A 16,643-nucleotide genomic window follows, 5' to 3' on the forward strand; every position below is an offset into this window, starting at 1 on the left:
TGCTGCCTTCACGGACTCACGTACAACTGGACACACGCGAAGCGAAACGATACTAAAAACAGAAAATATTTAACATACAACGTAGACAAAGACAGATTAATAAACAAAAGGGCATTTTTCGACCACATCAAAAGAGAACAGCTATATTTAATTTTACAACGAATTATCACAATGCAATAACTAATCTAAAACCGAAAAATCCAACCCTCTGTAAAAGCAGCACCAACTCGTTTAACAAAATGTTAAAGTCAATACATAGTAAAACTACTCTATTATTATAGTTTAGATCACTTGTGTACGTTGTTAACCAAACAGCTGGTTGTTTACAGTTAAGAAATTAAATCGTCCACGTCGACCGAAAACGGAAACGTTTGTTAACCGTGATGGCGCCCTCTGCTGGTCACTACCGACAGCGATGTCCCAGCAACAGGTCACAGACCTGCTGGGTCACATAGCGATGAAGAATGTTTACATGTTTTGAAATCTCCAGCTATGATCGGCATCTACACCTTGAATGAGGGCGTCAAGATGAATAGGTGCTTGTAGAAATGTGAATACCGTACATCTGTTTACCTCCAATTCAATGTAACAGGCACTGTACTGTACACGGGTTTTGTCCATCATTCGAAACACAACTTGTAAGCACTGATATTACAACTCCATACATTTGAATCTGACTCAATTAAATGTAATGTATATTATTTTTTAATCATTATTCATTAATTATATGAATTATTACCATTTTATATTTTATTTGTTGTATCTTATTTTATTTAAAATTATAAATCAATTATTATTTCATTCGTATTATTTCATTTTCATGTTCTGTAATGATTAAAACACTGGCAATTCAAATACAGTGTCGGATCATTGCCCAATGGTTCCATGTGTAACAGATGAGATTTGCTAAAACGTAGAGAAGAGAGAGTAGAGTATGTTTTTGCCTACAAAATAAAACGTGGCTTTTATTGTAGCAATAACAAATAGAAAGACAGACAGACAGACAGACAGACAGACAGACAGACAGACAGACAGACAGACAGACTCTCTTCAATTTGGCTGTATCTTAAAAAAAAAAGGAAAGCCCACCAATAAGTAGTCCTGGACAATTAAACAAATGTATTTTTTGTTTACCTTTCGCTTTCTGTAATTCTGAAAAAAGATAAAACATGATCAAAGAAATAATTTGGCTATTCATAAAACCTTCAAGTGCTCAGTATCAATTTAGGACCAGTTTAGGAAGAGAGGAAGACATTTGTCTTCTTCTGTCATGGAATAATCCTAAAATTCTAGTTAATTAACCTTATTAACTAGCTTTGCTTTTGACACTTTGTGTATCTCTTTTTCCAAATATTTGTGGGTTTTAGCATTGATATGATGATGTTCAAGACCTCAAATCTGTCATAATTAATGAAAGATTGTCATTTCTGAATAGAGACTCTTCATAATCCTTACGTGTGGGGGGTTTCATTTTAATTGCTCTTTTTTTTCTTTTAACCTTTTTCTGTTGTTTCTTTTCATCTATGTCTCATGACTTAATGAAATAATCTTCCTTTATTGTACTTCACAGATCCTAAATGACAGAGAACTCTTCTCTACTGTTTTTCACTTTTTCTCCAGCGGTGGTATTTTATTATTAGCAGTACATTCACAACATACTCGAATTGTATGTTAAAATAGTTTAATATTTCAGCAAGTTAAATCTGTTCCAGTATCTCATTTCTGAATAACAAATACAGTTCTGCTGCAGCATATGCTTCCACAGGAGGATCATTGTCATCCCAGCCATTGTCTTCCATAAGGAGAACACAGAGCTCAAAAACAGTTTTATCACAAGCACGTTTTTGTGTGTTCGTGCGTGAAAGCAAATGTGGCACTATGCTCACTTTGGGTTACATTATATTTAGTTATGCATGTTATAACCCGTTTACTTAACCGCGATATTAATCTTCGCCAGTAGATGGCAGTTATGAGGTAAATCGTTATGTTGACAGAAGACGACTTGGGCAGCAGCAGCAGAGATGACCAGGATGAGGTTGAAAAATCAGAACTGCATCCGGTTTTTGTCCAAGAAGTCAGCAGTGAAATAGCCATTGTCTCTGATAGTTTGGAAAATATTGTAATGGTTTCACGTTTATGTAGTTAAGTTGCCAGAGTCTTGATCTATTAAGTATATATTTTATTGAGTTTTTTTTTAAATTGTTTAAGCGCTTTGTGACCCTGGTCTGGAAAAGCTCTCTACAATTACAATTTACTTACTTATAGATTGTCTCGCGAGACCAGTGAGTTGAGAACGATCTCTGTGAGTGGTCTAAAAAAGCAAAAAGACTCTATTACCAAGTTTGTTATTTTGAATCCTGCAAATAACAACAGCTGACATTATACTAGTGTCAGAAGTGAAGAATGTGTGAAGAATACCAAACTGTATTACCTGTCGTCAGTGTGACCAACCTTTTTGACGGAGTGAAACTTTTCAATGATCCCGAATGGAAGGGGAGCCTGCCCTAAAGTGAAGGAGGAGCCGGTCAGTAACAGTAATGACAGAGAGGATAACATTGCAAATGGCATTAATATCAGCCCAGCTCCATGCGAAACTCCGTAGTACTCTGGGAAAGCTGATTGGCAAGCTTTCTATGCAAAATTCGAGCTTCTTGCTCTTGTGGCTGGTTGGACAGAGGCTGATAAAGCATTGTAGCTGGCCCCCTTGAGGAGTTAGGCTCTAGCAAAGGTTGAGGTAGACACCCAAGAAGCGACTGAGCAGATGTCTTCGAAAGAGCCGCTGAAGCTGCCACACCATGGGTGAAATGTGCCCCTAATTCGCTAGGAGCAGATCCACCCGCTGCCTGGTAGGCCTGGATAATGACCAATCCCACCCAATGAGAGACCTCCTAGGAGAGAACCGCTCACCCAGCCAACACTTACCATGGCAGTTGAATAAGGCATCAGAGTGGCCGAATGAGGCCAGGCGCCGCTAAACAAAAACCCTCACAGGTCAAACAGGTGAAGACGATCTTGACCCAGGTCCAAGTGGGGCGGCGGTTGGAAGGCCTGCAGCGTGAGAGTTGTTACCCGGAGGAGGAGTTGAGAACCCTTGGACGGAACACTGGGTTCGGACGCAATGACACTGATGACTCCTCAACTGAAAAGGAAAGACACTCAGGGCTAATGGGGAGAGCACAAAGCTCTCTTCGTGGAAGTCATGAACAGAATAAGTGAAACCTTAAAAGACAAAATGTCACTCATTTGCAGCAAGCCCGGCCGCACCGCCGTGTGAGAACATCTCTCATTTGGAGGCATAAAGCCTACGTGTAGACGGGGGGCCCGGGCATTTTCCAGAGTGTGGAAAATGTCCGGGTCTAGAGTGTCGCTCAGCTCATCCCGTGTGAGAGCCACACTTTGAGAGGCAGACCCAGCACCGGGTGTTCCGTCAGAGTCCCATCTGCCCAGGGAGTACAGCGCCACCATTATTAACCTCCAACTCCCCTGCTTCACTCCCCAGACCAAGGGGAGGAGGAGTCGAGGGAGAGGGAAGGCGAACAGTAGCTGGCCGGCCAACTCAAATGGGCAAAAGCGTCCACGCCTAGTGGGGGGGGTATCAAAGGCCCTGAGGGAGAACCAAAGAAGACATTTGAAGTTTTCCTTGTTGGCGAAGAGGTCCGCCACCGGATGACCAAACCAAGACCACATCTCGGCAGCCACGACCCGGACAGACCCCATTCCTCCTGGATAGACCCCCCTGACAGTCTGTCTGCTACTACATTCAGCACGGCCAGCACATGCTGAGCTCTGAGAGAGAGCAGGTGACAGTCTGCCCACAGCCGAATCTTCTTTGCCACACTCAGAAGGGCTGGGGATCTGACTCCACCCTGGTGATTCATGTACGCCACGGTGGTGGAGCTGTCTGATAGCACTAGGGAGTTGGACTGCAACAGTTGGGGATGGAGGTGAAGGAGGAGGTTGTAAATTGCTTTCAACTCTAGCCAGTTGATGTGTCTGTACACCGGTCTGTTCATGGCGTAGATCTGCCCTGAGGTGCCTCCCCAACTGTCAGAGATGCGTCTGTGAACACCTGAGTGTATTGAAGGACGCAACCTAATGTAACTCCCTGTCTGAGGTTGGCTAGAGAGCTCCAAAAACTTTCCTTAGTTCCTGCAACACTCGAGCGGGAAGGCTCACCTTTCGATCTTGCTCCCGCTTAGGGTCTAGCTTGAGGTGACCGAACCATCTCTGGAGCTCCCTCATATGCAGCAAGCCTAGCCGCACCGCAGTGTGAGCTGCTGCCATGAGCCCCAGGAGGGTCATAACAGCGCCTGCTGTTACGCTTGTCCGGGAGGCACGAATATCTTTACTCCATGATCAGCAGTACCCCCAGGTAAACCAGCTGCTGGACTGGAGTCAGAGCGCTCTTGCTGAGGTTCACCATGAACCCCAGGGTGGCAATATGGCTCAACACCTTCTGTGTGTGAACAGACTTTCTGCCTCTGACCTGGCCAGTATCAACCAGTTGTCCAGATAGGTCAAGATCCTAACCCCACTTTGCTCTCATTGGTTCCAGTGTTTCCTCCACACACTTCGTCCTGGGTGCCGGAGAGTAGCCGAACGGGAGTTGAGTGTATTGAAACACTTGATCCTCGAGGCAAAACGCAAGTACTTCTGATGTCTCTTGACTATTGCAACGTGAAAGTACGCGTCGGTCAGTTCGATAGATGTCATCTAATCTCCTGGACTTACACCTGTCAGCAGTCGTTTTACCGTCATCATCCGAAACGGGCGGTAAGCTATAAAGTCGTTCAAATAGCTGAGGTTCAGTATGGGCCCTCATCCGCCATAAGGCCCACACCGGCCCCCGGCATAAGGAAGTACCAGGAGTAAAACCCGTTGATCATCTCTGCTGCTGGAACCGTCTCACCTCCTTCTGCAGTAAAGACCTTGTTCTCTGACAGGATAACTTCTCCTGTTCCGCCAAGCGTGTCCAGAGAATCGCTGAAAAAAATAGGCGTTGACCTTTAAACTTGAGAGCATAGTCTCGCCTGACAACTTCCCTCTGCCACCTGGAATGAAGTAAAACCAGGCAACTTTAAGCCGAAAAATGTTCTGTCAGAACCGAAGTTCTGATGAACGTCAGGTTGTTCCTTGGCCCGTCCCGGGACAGTCGGGGGCGGATGACGAAAGGGCATCACACGAGCCGCATCGCTATCTTTTGAATCAACAGAGCATGTACTCGAGCCGGATTCACTAGAACCCCCACTCTTGTACATATAATCCAGCTCTGTGGGAGAAACACATTAGCGGGCGTAAGGAGCCATTGCACGTGTATCCTCTTCCCCCCGGAAGCGTCCCCAGCTCACATGGTCACCACAATGCCAATAAGCCTTCAGCACTCTTCAGGCAGCGCTCACAGAGTCTCCCATGCTTGCTCCCCCTGACGAGGAATTGCAATTTGTCCTCGACAAAAACGCTAGCAACGTGGGAATGGGCGTGGTCCTTGAACAAAATGGAACTGAAGGTGAGAAGGTGGGCGGCATAGTTCAGCATTCATTCAACAAAGCTCAAAGGCAATATTGTGTCACAAGATGGGAACTTCTGGCATTGGTTGCAGCCATAAAATACTTTCTGTGTGGCCGACCATTTGTCGTTAGGACTGACCATTCTGCACTGCAGTGGCTAATGTCATTCCGAGAGCCAGAAGGACAGGTGGCGCGGTGGATCGAAACACTCCAGTCGTATGATTTCACAATGGTGCACAGGGCCGTAGCTAGACTCACAAACGCAGATGCCCTGTCCCACCGCCCCTGTGCCTCAGTGGGGTGCCGGTTCTGTGAGAAAAGGGAGATGCGTGAGAGAGAGCTGCGCATGGAGGATGAAACCTGTCCACTAAACTAGGAGACCCGACCAGCTTGCAGAGGCACGAAGACAGTGGATGTAGCTGAATGGCAAACACAACAGGAACAAGTCCCAGACCTCCGGCCCTTGTTACTCTGGATTAAGGAAGGAGTAAAACCTGGGGAAGAAGTTGCAGGTAGTTCAGTGACAATTAAAGCACTGTTGACATCGTTTGATTCACTGAGGTTGAGGGATGGAGTCTTACAGATGGCGTGGAAGGAACCTGCTAAAGGAGAGGAGAGGTGGCAGTTCCTGACTCAATGAGTGCTGATGTGCTAAAAATGGCTCATGGGACTGTTGGTGCAGGTAATTTCGGGGTAACTAAAACACTCCATCGACTTTGACAAGGATTTTATTGGGGTTGGATTAGACGTGATACAGAGGACTTTTGCAGACAATGTGTTCTTTGTGCAGCCTACAAAGGACCACCTTAGCAATCCAGGGCACAGCTTCAGCAGCAGGTCACCGGGGCTCCCATGGAGAGAGTGGCTGTCGATGTCATGGGGTCTTTTCCTTGGAAGGATAAAGGGAACCTTGGTAATATGGACTATTTTACAAAGTGGCCTGAGGCGTATGCAATCCCTGATCAAGAGGCGGAGATGGTGGTAGACGTACTGCTGGAGGGCATGTTTAGCAGGTTATGGGCAGCAGAAGTAATCCACAGTGATCAGGGAAGGAATTTCAATTTTTTGGGGTAACTAAACAAGAACTGCTCGGGTCTTTGCTTGTATGTGTGACCACTTGGGAATGCACAAGGCCCGGACAACAGCTTTACATCCCCAAAGCGATGGTCTTGTGGAAAGATTTGATAGGACCTTGGCAAAGCAGCTAGCCATCCTGACCACGGAGCACCAGAGAGACTGGGACAAACAGCTGCCGCTTGTCCTCTTGGTGTACAGGTCTGCTGTCCAGCTCTTGGAAGGCCCCCTGACACGCCAACAGTTCCTCGAGGTCTGATTTTTTATTTAGGCATTACTTAGCAACCAACGCCACCTCAGTGTTTTTCACAGAGCAGAATAAGTTTATCTTTATTGCCTTTTAATATACGAGACATTAGAGAGATTATCCAATGGTTAACCATGATTAAAAAAAAACTTTATCTTTACTTACTTGATGCGTTTATATAAAAGCTATACATCCAGTCTCCTCTGAAAAGCATTCCTGAAAACAATACAATATCTTTTTCAATTAAAGCATGACCTTTCAATGAAGCTACTATAGTTCTGCAGATCACAAAGAACAAAAAGACAAATGAGGCTGTCACCATTACCACCAGCAGTAAATATTTCACATGTGAGGACACATTTATTTTAGAAACTAAACTAGGTCTCCAATCGGGGTGTCGACTAATGAACAATATAAATCCTAATGGCTTTTTCATAATACAGTGTTCCACCTAATGGACTTTCTGGACCTTTTGGAGCGGAAAATTAAATGTCAGCGTTGTTGAAGAGTCTCTCATTATCATGAACACTGACGTCACAAACCGCAGAATCTCAATTCGAACCTCCTGCCTGTTCATGCCTAACCAGGAGTTTTACGGCATGACTAAGAGCAGCCAGCAACACATCACCGGAACCACTGCGCTCAATCACTCTGACTTAGTGGTTTGTCGTATCCCCTCTGCTTGTCAAATGTCAGATGGCTTATGAGCCGGGAGGCCTTGGAACCGTTTTCATTTCTGCTCCTCCAGTAATTGTGTACTTTTATGATGAGCCCTTGCTGCTTTGTATGCAGCTTGTTTCCTCTGCGTTCGCGGTGGAGATGATTCAAATGGCCCAGCAGGTAAATGAACCGGCGGCATAAAATAAAAACATTTACCATTTGCGCCTCCACCTGCTCCTTCGGTGGACGCTGCGGCGATACTCCATTTACAAAGTCAGTAAAAAGAGTCAATCAGGACGATGAGATGGTTAAAACATGACTCTCACCTTGAAGCGTAGGCCACGACACTTGCCCTTTTATCGCCCCCATATTTCAGCCGGACCGCCTGTTGATTTATGGCGAGCGATATTGTTAGCGCGGCCGAACGACAGTCAACAGGATGTTGCGTTTATGCAGGGGGACGGGCAGGCAATGGCTGGAAGTATATAACCAAGTTGAACCCGTGACAGTCCTCACCCAGTCTCCGTCCCTGCTGGAAGCCTGTGCATCCAAGACCACAACAGTGTAATGACGGGGAATACGCTCCTGTCCTGGGCCTTGTTCCTCATAGCCTCTGGTCCTCTCCTCGCTCACCCCATCGCAGAATCGGCCGAGATGTCCTACCCAGAATCCGGTGAGTTGATTCAAAGTCAAACCTTTATCCGACAGTGTTTAAACGTGACTTTGTTGTTGTTGTCCCCCCCCTCAGAGGAGCGAGGACACAGACCTCTGGTAGATCTGACCCTGTCTAGCCGGTCCTTTCCTTCCTCAGATGCTCTCAGGTATTCGTCTCTGACACCTGTGGACATCAGCAGAGATGGTAAGATACTTCTCAACGGTGTGGCCTGAATATCCGCCTCAGTGTCAATTTCCAACGAAAAAACAATATGTGAGGACTTGCCTGACAGGTTCAAAATAACTTGAAAAACACAATACAATACACTTAAATACATTTTGACATGTATTTGAGAGCTAATGAATAGGCACAGACACAAAAAACCTTTTCTTAACTGATCTTCAAATAAAAAAAAAGTTTAATATTTTATGTGACTAGTTTTTCGGGCTTTAAACTAGTGAAACTAGTCAACCTTGATTTCTATTCTGCATCCTTGCGTGAAATAACGGAGATCACTACTGTCTACTTGCTGCTAAGTTCATACTACAAGTTACATTCTACTAGTGCCCGGAAGACCAAAAAAAACAAGTTTCAAAACAGGGCTGCCAATCTCAATCACAAAAGCAGCAAATGATTCTGGTCTTTGCTACTCCATAGCGAAGTCTGTTGAGGTTGACCCAGGCATTCTGTGGCAGGTCACATTCAGGCGGATTGGTTGAAGGAGGGTTATGAACTTCCTCAAGTTGACTTGGACCATTGCTTGTCCCAGCAGTCAAGGATCCATCCAGGGTGGGGTGGAGTCGTGGTAAGGGGTGGAGAAATGGATTACGACTTCTAGGGGTGTGATGCCAGACAGTGTGGGGAGGAACTCTACAGGGGTTGCTGGATATTAGCAGGATAACACCACAGTATTGTGAACAACACAAAGTAAAGGATGTCTTTTGTACTTACTGGTTATTTTGACCGATCACAGGTTTAAGAAATGCTGGCCTGCTTTCGAGGGGGATGGATTCAGAGGTGAGTTTTCTGCAGCAGGAACGACTTAAGATGGAACTTCAAACACTTGTTTACGCTTCTCACCCTCAGGTCCTGCTCGAGAAACAAAGCCTTCTAAGCCCGTTCAGTCGCATGCTGGGCATCCACAAGCAGTTGAGGAAGCGAGGCGGGGATACAGAGTGTTTCTGGAAGTATTGCGTCTAAAAGACTCGTTCACAGGAGAAGAAGCGCCGTTGACGAACAAAACCTTCGTTATTCATGAAACTCGTTCACATCCAGTGGTTGTTCCGTTTGTGATTCACATTTTTAATTGTCATATTGTAAACAAAATAAATGATACTTTCAAAAAAAACATTGTATCTGTTTCTTTAAGCAAAAAGACGCAAAGTTCCAACTTTTTCATGTTTTTTATCATTTTCTCATTTTTTTTTTATTATTTTACAGCAGAAAGAATATAAAGCATTCAAAAACATTTTCCATATTTTAGGGCAATTCAAATTGTTTTGCATGGCTTCAGCAGCTGAAATCTCGTTATTTTTTGTAACATATCCATCGAGTTTGTGACGCTTGTACATGCACAGTTACAGAACTCAAAGTTACAAAGAAGAGAGGGACAAAAAGGAAGCTAACACAATAGGAGGAAAACAAAAAAGAGGGATGAGACTTTGCAGGGGGAACGTCAGGTCACATAACAGGGTGAGACAGAGAAAGAGTGAGAAAGGGAAAGTAGATCTAACACTAGTTCACATGCAGAGTGTCAAAGCCGCTCGACTTTCTATCAAAGCAGAATCTTTATTTTCTTTTTGGTTTTTGGAATTGATGAAAACGTGCAGTTCGGTAAAGGGTGCCGTTATAATTCCGGTCCATAAACTACTGAATGCTTGTTTCGCAATACTTGCATTTGCATAAGAGTATGTCCACTAAACAAGTATCCAATCTCTTGAGACTCCATTCTTTATTGCTCGTCGCCCACGTGTGGAGAATATTATGGTATGGTTTCTGCTCACTGATTGCTTTGGCTCTGGGTAACCAAAAACATGGCAACTGAAATAGTGAGTATAATTTTTCTGAACTATATACTAATTCATGTCTTTAAATTGACATATTTAGAATGAATTCACAATGAGTGTGAAACTCAATCTCATAGGTCCCGAAAGTTATGCACCATCCAGGTTAGGGGTCAAAAAGAATTTCCATTGACTATAAATAATACCTCATAAAACAAGAAAATGTGTCTCCTTGAAGCACAAATATTCTTTTATAAACTCTGCTTGACAGAACACAACCTGAAACTTTTTTCTTTATCATTTTAAACAAGTATTTAAAAAAAATTGAGCTGTGCTATACATACTTAGCTTGTGGGCTGTGTTAACCGATTTTTGACACCTGCACTAGATGGTCCTCCAACTAGGTAAACTAAGTTGAACCTTAAGTTCAAACACTACATTGATGGTGAACAATCATAAGATGATAAGCCAGTTTGGGGCGTCACTGCACCAAGAGCAGAAATCTAAGTACAATTGTCATCCTTTTGAACCTTCAGGAAGCAAGTTTGTGTCACGTGTTGTGCATGTGTGTGTTCGTGCGAGTCACCGCTTGTGCATCCTCGATCGATGCCAATTAAAGTCGGGGGGGGGGGGGGGGGGGGGGGCGTGCCGATCGGAAAATGAAATATAAAGCTAGAAAAATGACGCTGAAAATATTCATCGTTTGCGTACTATTAAGATCCCGGTCTGCCCTCTGGACACATGCCAAGTCTACTGTAGTGCTCTCAACCCAAACCTACCTGGCTACTGATTCTAGGAAGAGAAACATGCTTTTTTTTGGTGCACTCGGCCACCAAGTTCGCTATTTTAACCCATGCATGCGTAATAAATGCCTCTCCGGTCGCCTCCGTGTCGACTCCTCAACCTGCAGTATGGAAGTTTCTGTATTTCACATTTGCCAAGAAGAAAAAAAGCTAAAATCAAGATGTCAGTGAGGAGCTATAGTCGTGCACGTTTTTGAGACTTGGAGGTGAGAAACTGGAGCTGATATTGGAGCGACTTGACTGACATGATAAGGCTCTGAAAGTATGGCACAGAGAAGTCTTTTTTGTATTAATTGACACGACGGCTTCAGCACTTATGCGTCTACTTCAAGGACGGGAGATGATTCCGTCACATGTGGCTAATTTCTGCAGTGAGTTATGTCCGATCATCTGAAGGACAGGGCGGCTCATCCGAGTGGAGGAGGCCTTTAGAGCGAGGTGACCTTCTCTGATCGCTGATTCTTCGCGGCCATGATGAGCGTACTTGGACGGATACATATCTTGAAATGGCGTTGCTCAAAGGTTAAGGGTTGAACTCAGAGAAGATAGGTGCATGAAAATTAATCAATCCCGGCTATAAAAATGACAAACGCTCGACATTAAGTCGCCTGAAGAGCAAAGTGGTCGAGTTATTCACAGCTAAAGGATTCGCTAGAGTATTACAAAATGTTGACCATCATGACACATTTGATCAAATTTCGTCATAAAGAATGTCAATTGAAAATGTGGTTTAATAAGTCAGAACTTTCTGTTTCAATGGCCTCACTGGTTAACTAAACGTTTAAAGATAGAGGTAAGTATGAAGATCGACAATTGGTAACGTTAAAAATCTTTAAAGGTCACCAAATCAAGCTTTGTCATGTCAGTCAAACCTTCATCAGTCCAGTATTCTACCCTTTTGAAATTAAAAGAAGAAAAAAAAGGCCTTGCTGAATCCGGGTTCCTGATAAGGGAGATTGGTTATGGGTTGAATTTCAACACTGATATTGTAAGACCAGGTGGACAGGCACTTAAAATAAATACAATTCAATAAACATCAGGGTTCTCAGTGGCACTTGGCTGAACAACAATGATGGTAAAAAAACCGAATCAGGAATACTTGCTACACTTGATCAGAAATATTTGTATCACATGGAAATGAAAGTCAAATTAGACGATGGCACCGAAATAAACAGGCTGCGACGCCGTGGACATGATGAGTCAATACTGGAACACGCGGCCATATTTGATCACACCGAATACAATCATGGAAATAGAAACCTCAGTAATGTGACACATTCGATTTTCAAATCAAGCACCTGCGCGCTTTATTTTAGTGGTGATCCTGATCGCTAGCTTGTCTCACTGCATGACTGTTTCATTCACTGACCATGGCACCGTTGGCAAAAGATTATTGGTTGCCCAAAAATAAATAAATAAATAAAACAAAACCATACCGAACATAAAGGTTGTTTTTTTTAAGATCATTTGCAGACTTCTCCTAACTCTAAATACATTGCATTGGATGATTTTTTTTTTTTTTAAACTGCAGTAACATCATGCTTGAAAAAAATGTTCTTCTTAAGAACAATCCAAATTAAATAAAATACTCTAATAGTGAAATATTCTGAACTTTACAGAGCATAGCCACTACTATTTTGTTTTTATTTTTCCTTTTCTTTATACTTCTCATGCACTTAGCTCATTTGGATCCCAAATATTTACACTATATACAAACAATACAACCGTACTTTTAGGCATTCAAAGAAAACTATACAAATATTCTGATTTTGTCTCGTACCTATTTTGACCCATTTTTTTTAATGAATAAAATAATATATCTCTAAAATACAATCCCCAATGGGTTTAGTGTTTTTATATGTACCTCCAGCCTTCTTTATATACAGAAAATCGCTTAATTGTCAAAAATATGGATTTGTCAAACCCCTATTTTGGGACAAGCTTAGGAACCCTTCAAGGAATCTCTAAGATGTCAAGGCAATGTATGTGATTTTCCCCTCAAAAGCCCTCGCAGGCTCTGAAGTTCACTTGAACAGAACAAGAACTATTTTGCATGACCAGAACGAGCAGTTCTCTCACGGGGAGCAAGTGACTGAACGATTAAAACAAAACAACAGAAGTACAGGAGACACGTCGTCCCTCCAGAGGGGAGCTGTGGATGCGTCCACTTCAAGTGGAAAGTAAAACAGAGAGGCTGAAGACTCGACCATAAGTACACAAGCAACATCTCGCCAAGAATCATGCATTTTCCTTTCTTGGCAGGATTAACAACATAGAGTTTGGAGATACAGCTCAGCAGTATATTAGACATGAGGGAACATGTACATCGGACAGTATGAAACAAATTCAAGTAATAAAGTGACTATATATATAGATATGATAAAGCATAGTTTTTTTTTAAGAATGTCTTCATCCTCCTACAGCTTCTGCATGTTTAACCCCAAAACTACATTCAGGTGTAGCTCCACCCGTGCAGGCAGAATGATGGGGAAGAGCACAGTGGGACAGGAGGAGTCGTTGATCTACCTGGACTAATATAGAAATCTACTTCAGTGGAAAGAGGTTGTCAGTGTGGGTAACCAATGATATTTGGTTTAAAAAAATCCTTCTTCAAATGATCTATGATCTATTAAAAGAAAAGAAAAAAGCCCAGAGTTTTAGAACACAGTCTCAGAAAAAATCAGCAGCAGCCTTTCCATTACATCTTTTTTTAGGTCCTGGTACGTGACAGACCTCGCCGGACTTCTCATGACATCTTTGAAAAGCACAAATAAATCCATGAAAAAGTGCAAAAAATGCCAGAAGCGAGAGCTCTGCACCCCCCACCTCGTTTAAAAGCATAATAATCCAGTGGAGGGAGGAAATGTGGGGAGAAAATTCAGTTGTATGTCGTCGAGTTATTAAACAAGTTCCACTGCCGATGCAATGATCGCAGCAGCGTCAACACTTTCTTTCCAAACGTCTCGGGTACAAAATCAAAAAACGGAGTCAGGAGAATGATGTCACATTGCGAGGGGGCTCCGATGAGGGCTCTCATGTTCCTTGTCCCTTTTCAATTCTTCCACCCTGAAAAAGACGGAGAGAACATCCATAAATACCGAGAAACAAGAATCATGCTCAGACATCTTTTCACAAGAACTTGATCAGGATCGCTGCAAAAAATGGACTCAACCTTGAATAAAAACAATTAGGAGGAACCTGAGGACAAAGGTCAAAGTCAAATGGGAAGAGGAAGAGGTGAACATAAATCTTATAAAGTTAGTACCCGTCCATCTTAATCTGGAGAAACAGTCACACACAGATTAAATGCAGGGGCTGCCAAACAGACACAGTGTTATGTGTCCAGATGTAGCGGCTGCATTTAGAGAAACTACGCTGAACTGCCACACGAATCCCACTCATGTCCTTAGCCCAGGCTGAGGGATAAAGAAGAGCCGTCTACATCAGAGAAGAAGTTATTTTCAAAGCGAATCCCTCAGGGACACCGAAAAAAAGGCTTTCCGTGGTCATCCAGTTTGATCCAAACATCGACATTTTATTTGACAGCGCGACTCCTGCTGCTGGCAGTAAACTTGCCAGTTGGTCCTGGTTAATGGATTCTGAGATAGATGTGGTTACAGCTCGATTTTTGCGGCTTTTAACATCTGGCCTTTACATGCTCACAAGCCGTCGAATCATAAAGGGATTTCGGGAAAAACACTCTTTGATGATGTTCACAACTTTCCTCAAACTGGAGTATGAAAAGTTCTCATTAAAAGTATATTTTACGACACATAAATAATATATAAATATATATATATATATAATAAATATTTAATAGAATGCCGGGTCACAATTGCATCACCAAAAAATGTAAATCTTCCATTTTATACTATAGATCAGCTTTTGGATCATGGTGAAAAAAATCTAAGAAAGAAGTCGAAGATGGATGTTATCTAGATATCATAGTTAATAACATCCTTTAAATTGCATTCTATTTAGCAACATTTTTTCTTAAACATACTTTAAGAAAAAAAAGAGGTCATGGGTCTCAAACCTAATTTTATTTGGGGGCCGCCAGAAGTCTGTTTATTTGTGTAACTTAATTCCCATTGGTCTATTTTGTTTATTAAAACCCCCTCTTCACCTCAAGTTATTGATCAAAGAGATACAAATTGTATTTCATAAACAGGGTGAAAGTTCGAGACACTTAATTTATGTTAAAATAAATAAATTGTTGATACAAAACAATTCCAGGTTGGCAGTTTAAAAGTTGAAATGTAATGGTGAGGACTGGTTTAAGCCTTTTTAAAAGTTGAAGACACTGTACCAGGTTTTATAAATAATTTGAAGCCATCAATCAATGTATCTTGCAGGAATAAGAGGGAAGTAAAAGGCGATATTAGAGCAGTACATTCCTAGAGGCAGTGAGGGGATGGAGTATGATAGTCTGTGGGTGTGTGCAGCGTCCCATCCTGCTCTGCTGGTGTTCTCCCTGGAGGTACAAATCCATTAGGTGGCTGTGACAGAGTCCCAGTGGGAGGAGGATCCTATTGTTTCCGTGACCTATATATTGCCTCTTCCTTACCCACATGACATTGTGCCACTTATCCAAATACAAAAAACACGTCTCGTAAGTTAAGTTCTTCTTTCAAGTCAATCGTAAGGACAGAGAATACGTTGGAAAGTGGCACCGCGGCTAGGAAACCAGTAGAAAACAGCAGGCTCATATAGCATGCCAGTGGATTTGAAGCAAGACCCAAAGTTGTCAGCGCTGGACATGCAGCAGAGTAAGAACATGGAGAAGAAGTTCACCTCTTGAACTGGCAACATAGAAGTGAAATCAAAACAGACCGTCCCGAGGGACAAAGTCGCTAGAGAAGAGCCTGTTAAATGTTGTAGAGAGATTGTCATTCATTAGTATGTTGTTAGTTCAAGATCTTTAAAGAAGTCTAAGCTAAAACCTGTAGCTCCAGTCGGCAGTCTTCATGCAAGCAGGCATCAAGCAACAGTGATGAAGAAGAAGAAGGTGGAGAGGAGGCAGAGCGTAGATGGTAGAGAGAAGAAGATCAGAGGGGATTAATAAAGAGTGAAGCAGAGAAAGGGGGGAGTCAGAGAAGAAGACAGAATAGAGAGAGACTTGGAGAGGCACGAACTGAGTTGCTGAGGCTGCACTCACCCGCTTGAACAGTCTATGGTCCATCAAGGGGCTTGGCATAAACAGCAAAACAATACCAAACAGCTATTAGCACAAAATAGGCACTGTGGAGGGGGGCCAGGACAGGTGGGGGCCACAAACATTGGGGTGGAAGTAGACACAACCTAACCATCCAATTCCTCCAGCAAATAAAGTCAATGCTGATGAGTCTGAACATTGTGCTCTTGTTGTTTACCTGTGACGGCAGCGGCGCAGGAACCTCATGATCTTTCTGGCAGCTTGATCTTGCCTCTTCGTGAGACGACTACTCCTACGAGATAGACGAGAAGAATTAGCTAACTTCCACCCGCCGTCCAATTCAGCCAGACATGGGCAAAGTGTGGACCTAGGCCCTTTGACTCTATTTATGTGGCCCTCATGACTTCAGTGTGGAACTAATCTGAGTAAAACATGTTTAAATGTTTCTCTCAATTACATTTGTATTTATTACTGTATTAACTCTAAATAAAACTTTCTTAAGTTCTTTGTCAAGGCTTTTTTTGGTTTTGGTCTTTACT

At 43.0% G+C, this 16,643-nt stretch overlaps 2 protein-coding genes across 8 annotated transcripts in view; one reads left to right on the plus strand and one right to left on the minus strand.

Annotated features, from left to right (window-relative positions):
* The first annotated feature begins 8,055 nt into the window (after nucleotides 1-8,055).
* Nucleotides 8,056-9,343, plus strand: LOC148059847 (urotensin-2-like). The gene is made up of 4 exons (XM_087782478.1): nucleotides 8,056-8,176; nucleotides 8,237-8,347; nucleotides 9,117-9,160; nucleotides 9,230-9,343. Exons 1-4 carry the CDS (start codon nucleotides 8,056-8,058, stop codon nucleotides 9,341-9,343), a joined length of 390 nt encoding a protein of 129 aa, XP_087638604.1.
* Nucleotides 9,344-9,541: 198 nt separating this feature from the next.
* The window catches only part of camta1a (calmodulin binding transcription activator 1a), a 316,283-nt gene continuing 309,181 nt past the window's right edge, over nucleotides 9,542-16,643 (minus strand). For 6 of the 7 annotated variants that reach the window (XM_087782474.1, XM_087782475.1, XM_087782472.1 and 3 more), the window contains 3 exons: nucleotides 16,322-16,396; nucleotides 16,108-16,138; nucleotides 9,542-14,015 (listed from right to left, as the gene is read on the minus strand). In XM_087782474.1, the coding sequence (XP_087638600.1) occupies nucleotides 13,983-14,015; nucleotides 16,108-16,138; nucleotides 16,322-16,396 (139 nt within the window). In that variant the 3' untranslated portion in view covers nucleotides 9,542-13,982. The remainder of the gene's footprint in view (nucleotides 14,016-16,107; nucleotides 16,139-16,321; nucleotides 16,397-16,643) is intronic. The other variant, XM_087782473.1, reaches the window with a different exon arrangement.

Source organism: Callionymus lyra, chromosome 19, assembly GCF_982586985.1.
Source record: "Callionymus lyra chromosome 19, fCalLyr1.hap1.1, whole genome shotgun sequence".
NCBI lineage: Eukaryota > Metazoa > Chordata > Actinopteri > Syngnathiformes > Callionymidae > Callionymus > Callionymus lyra.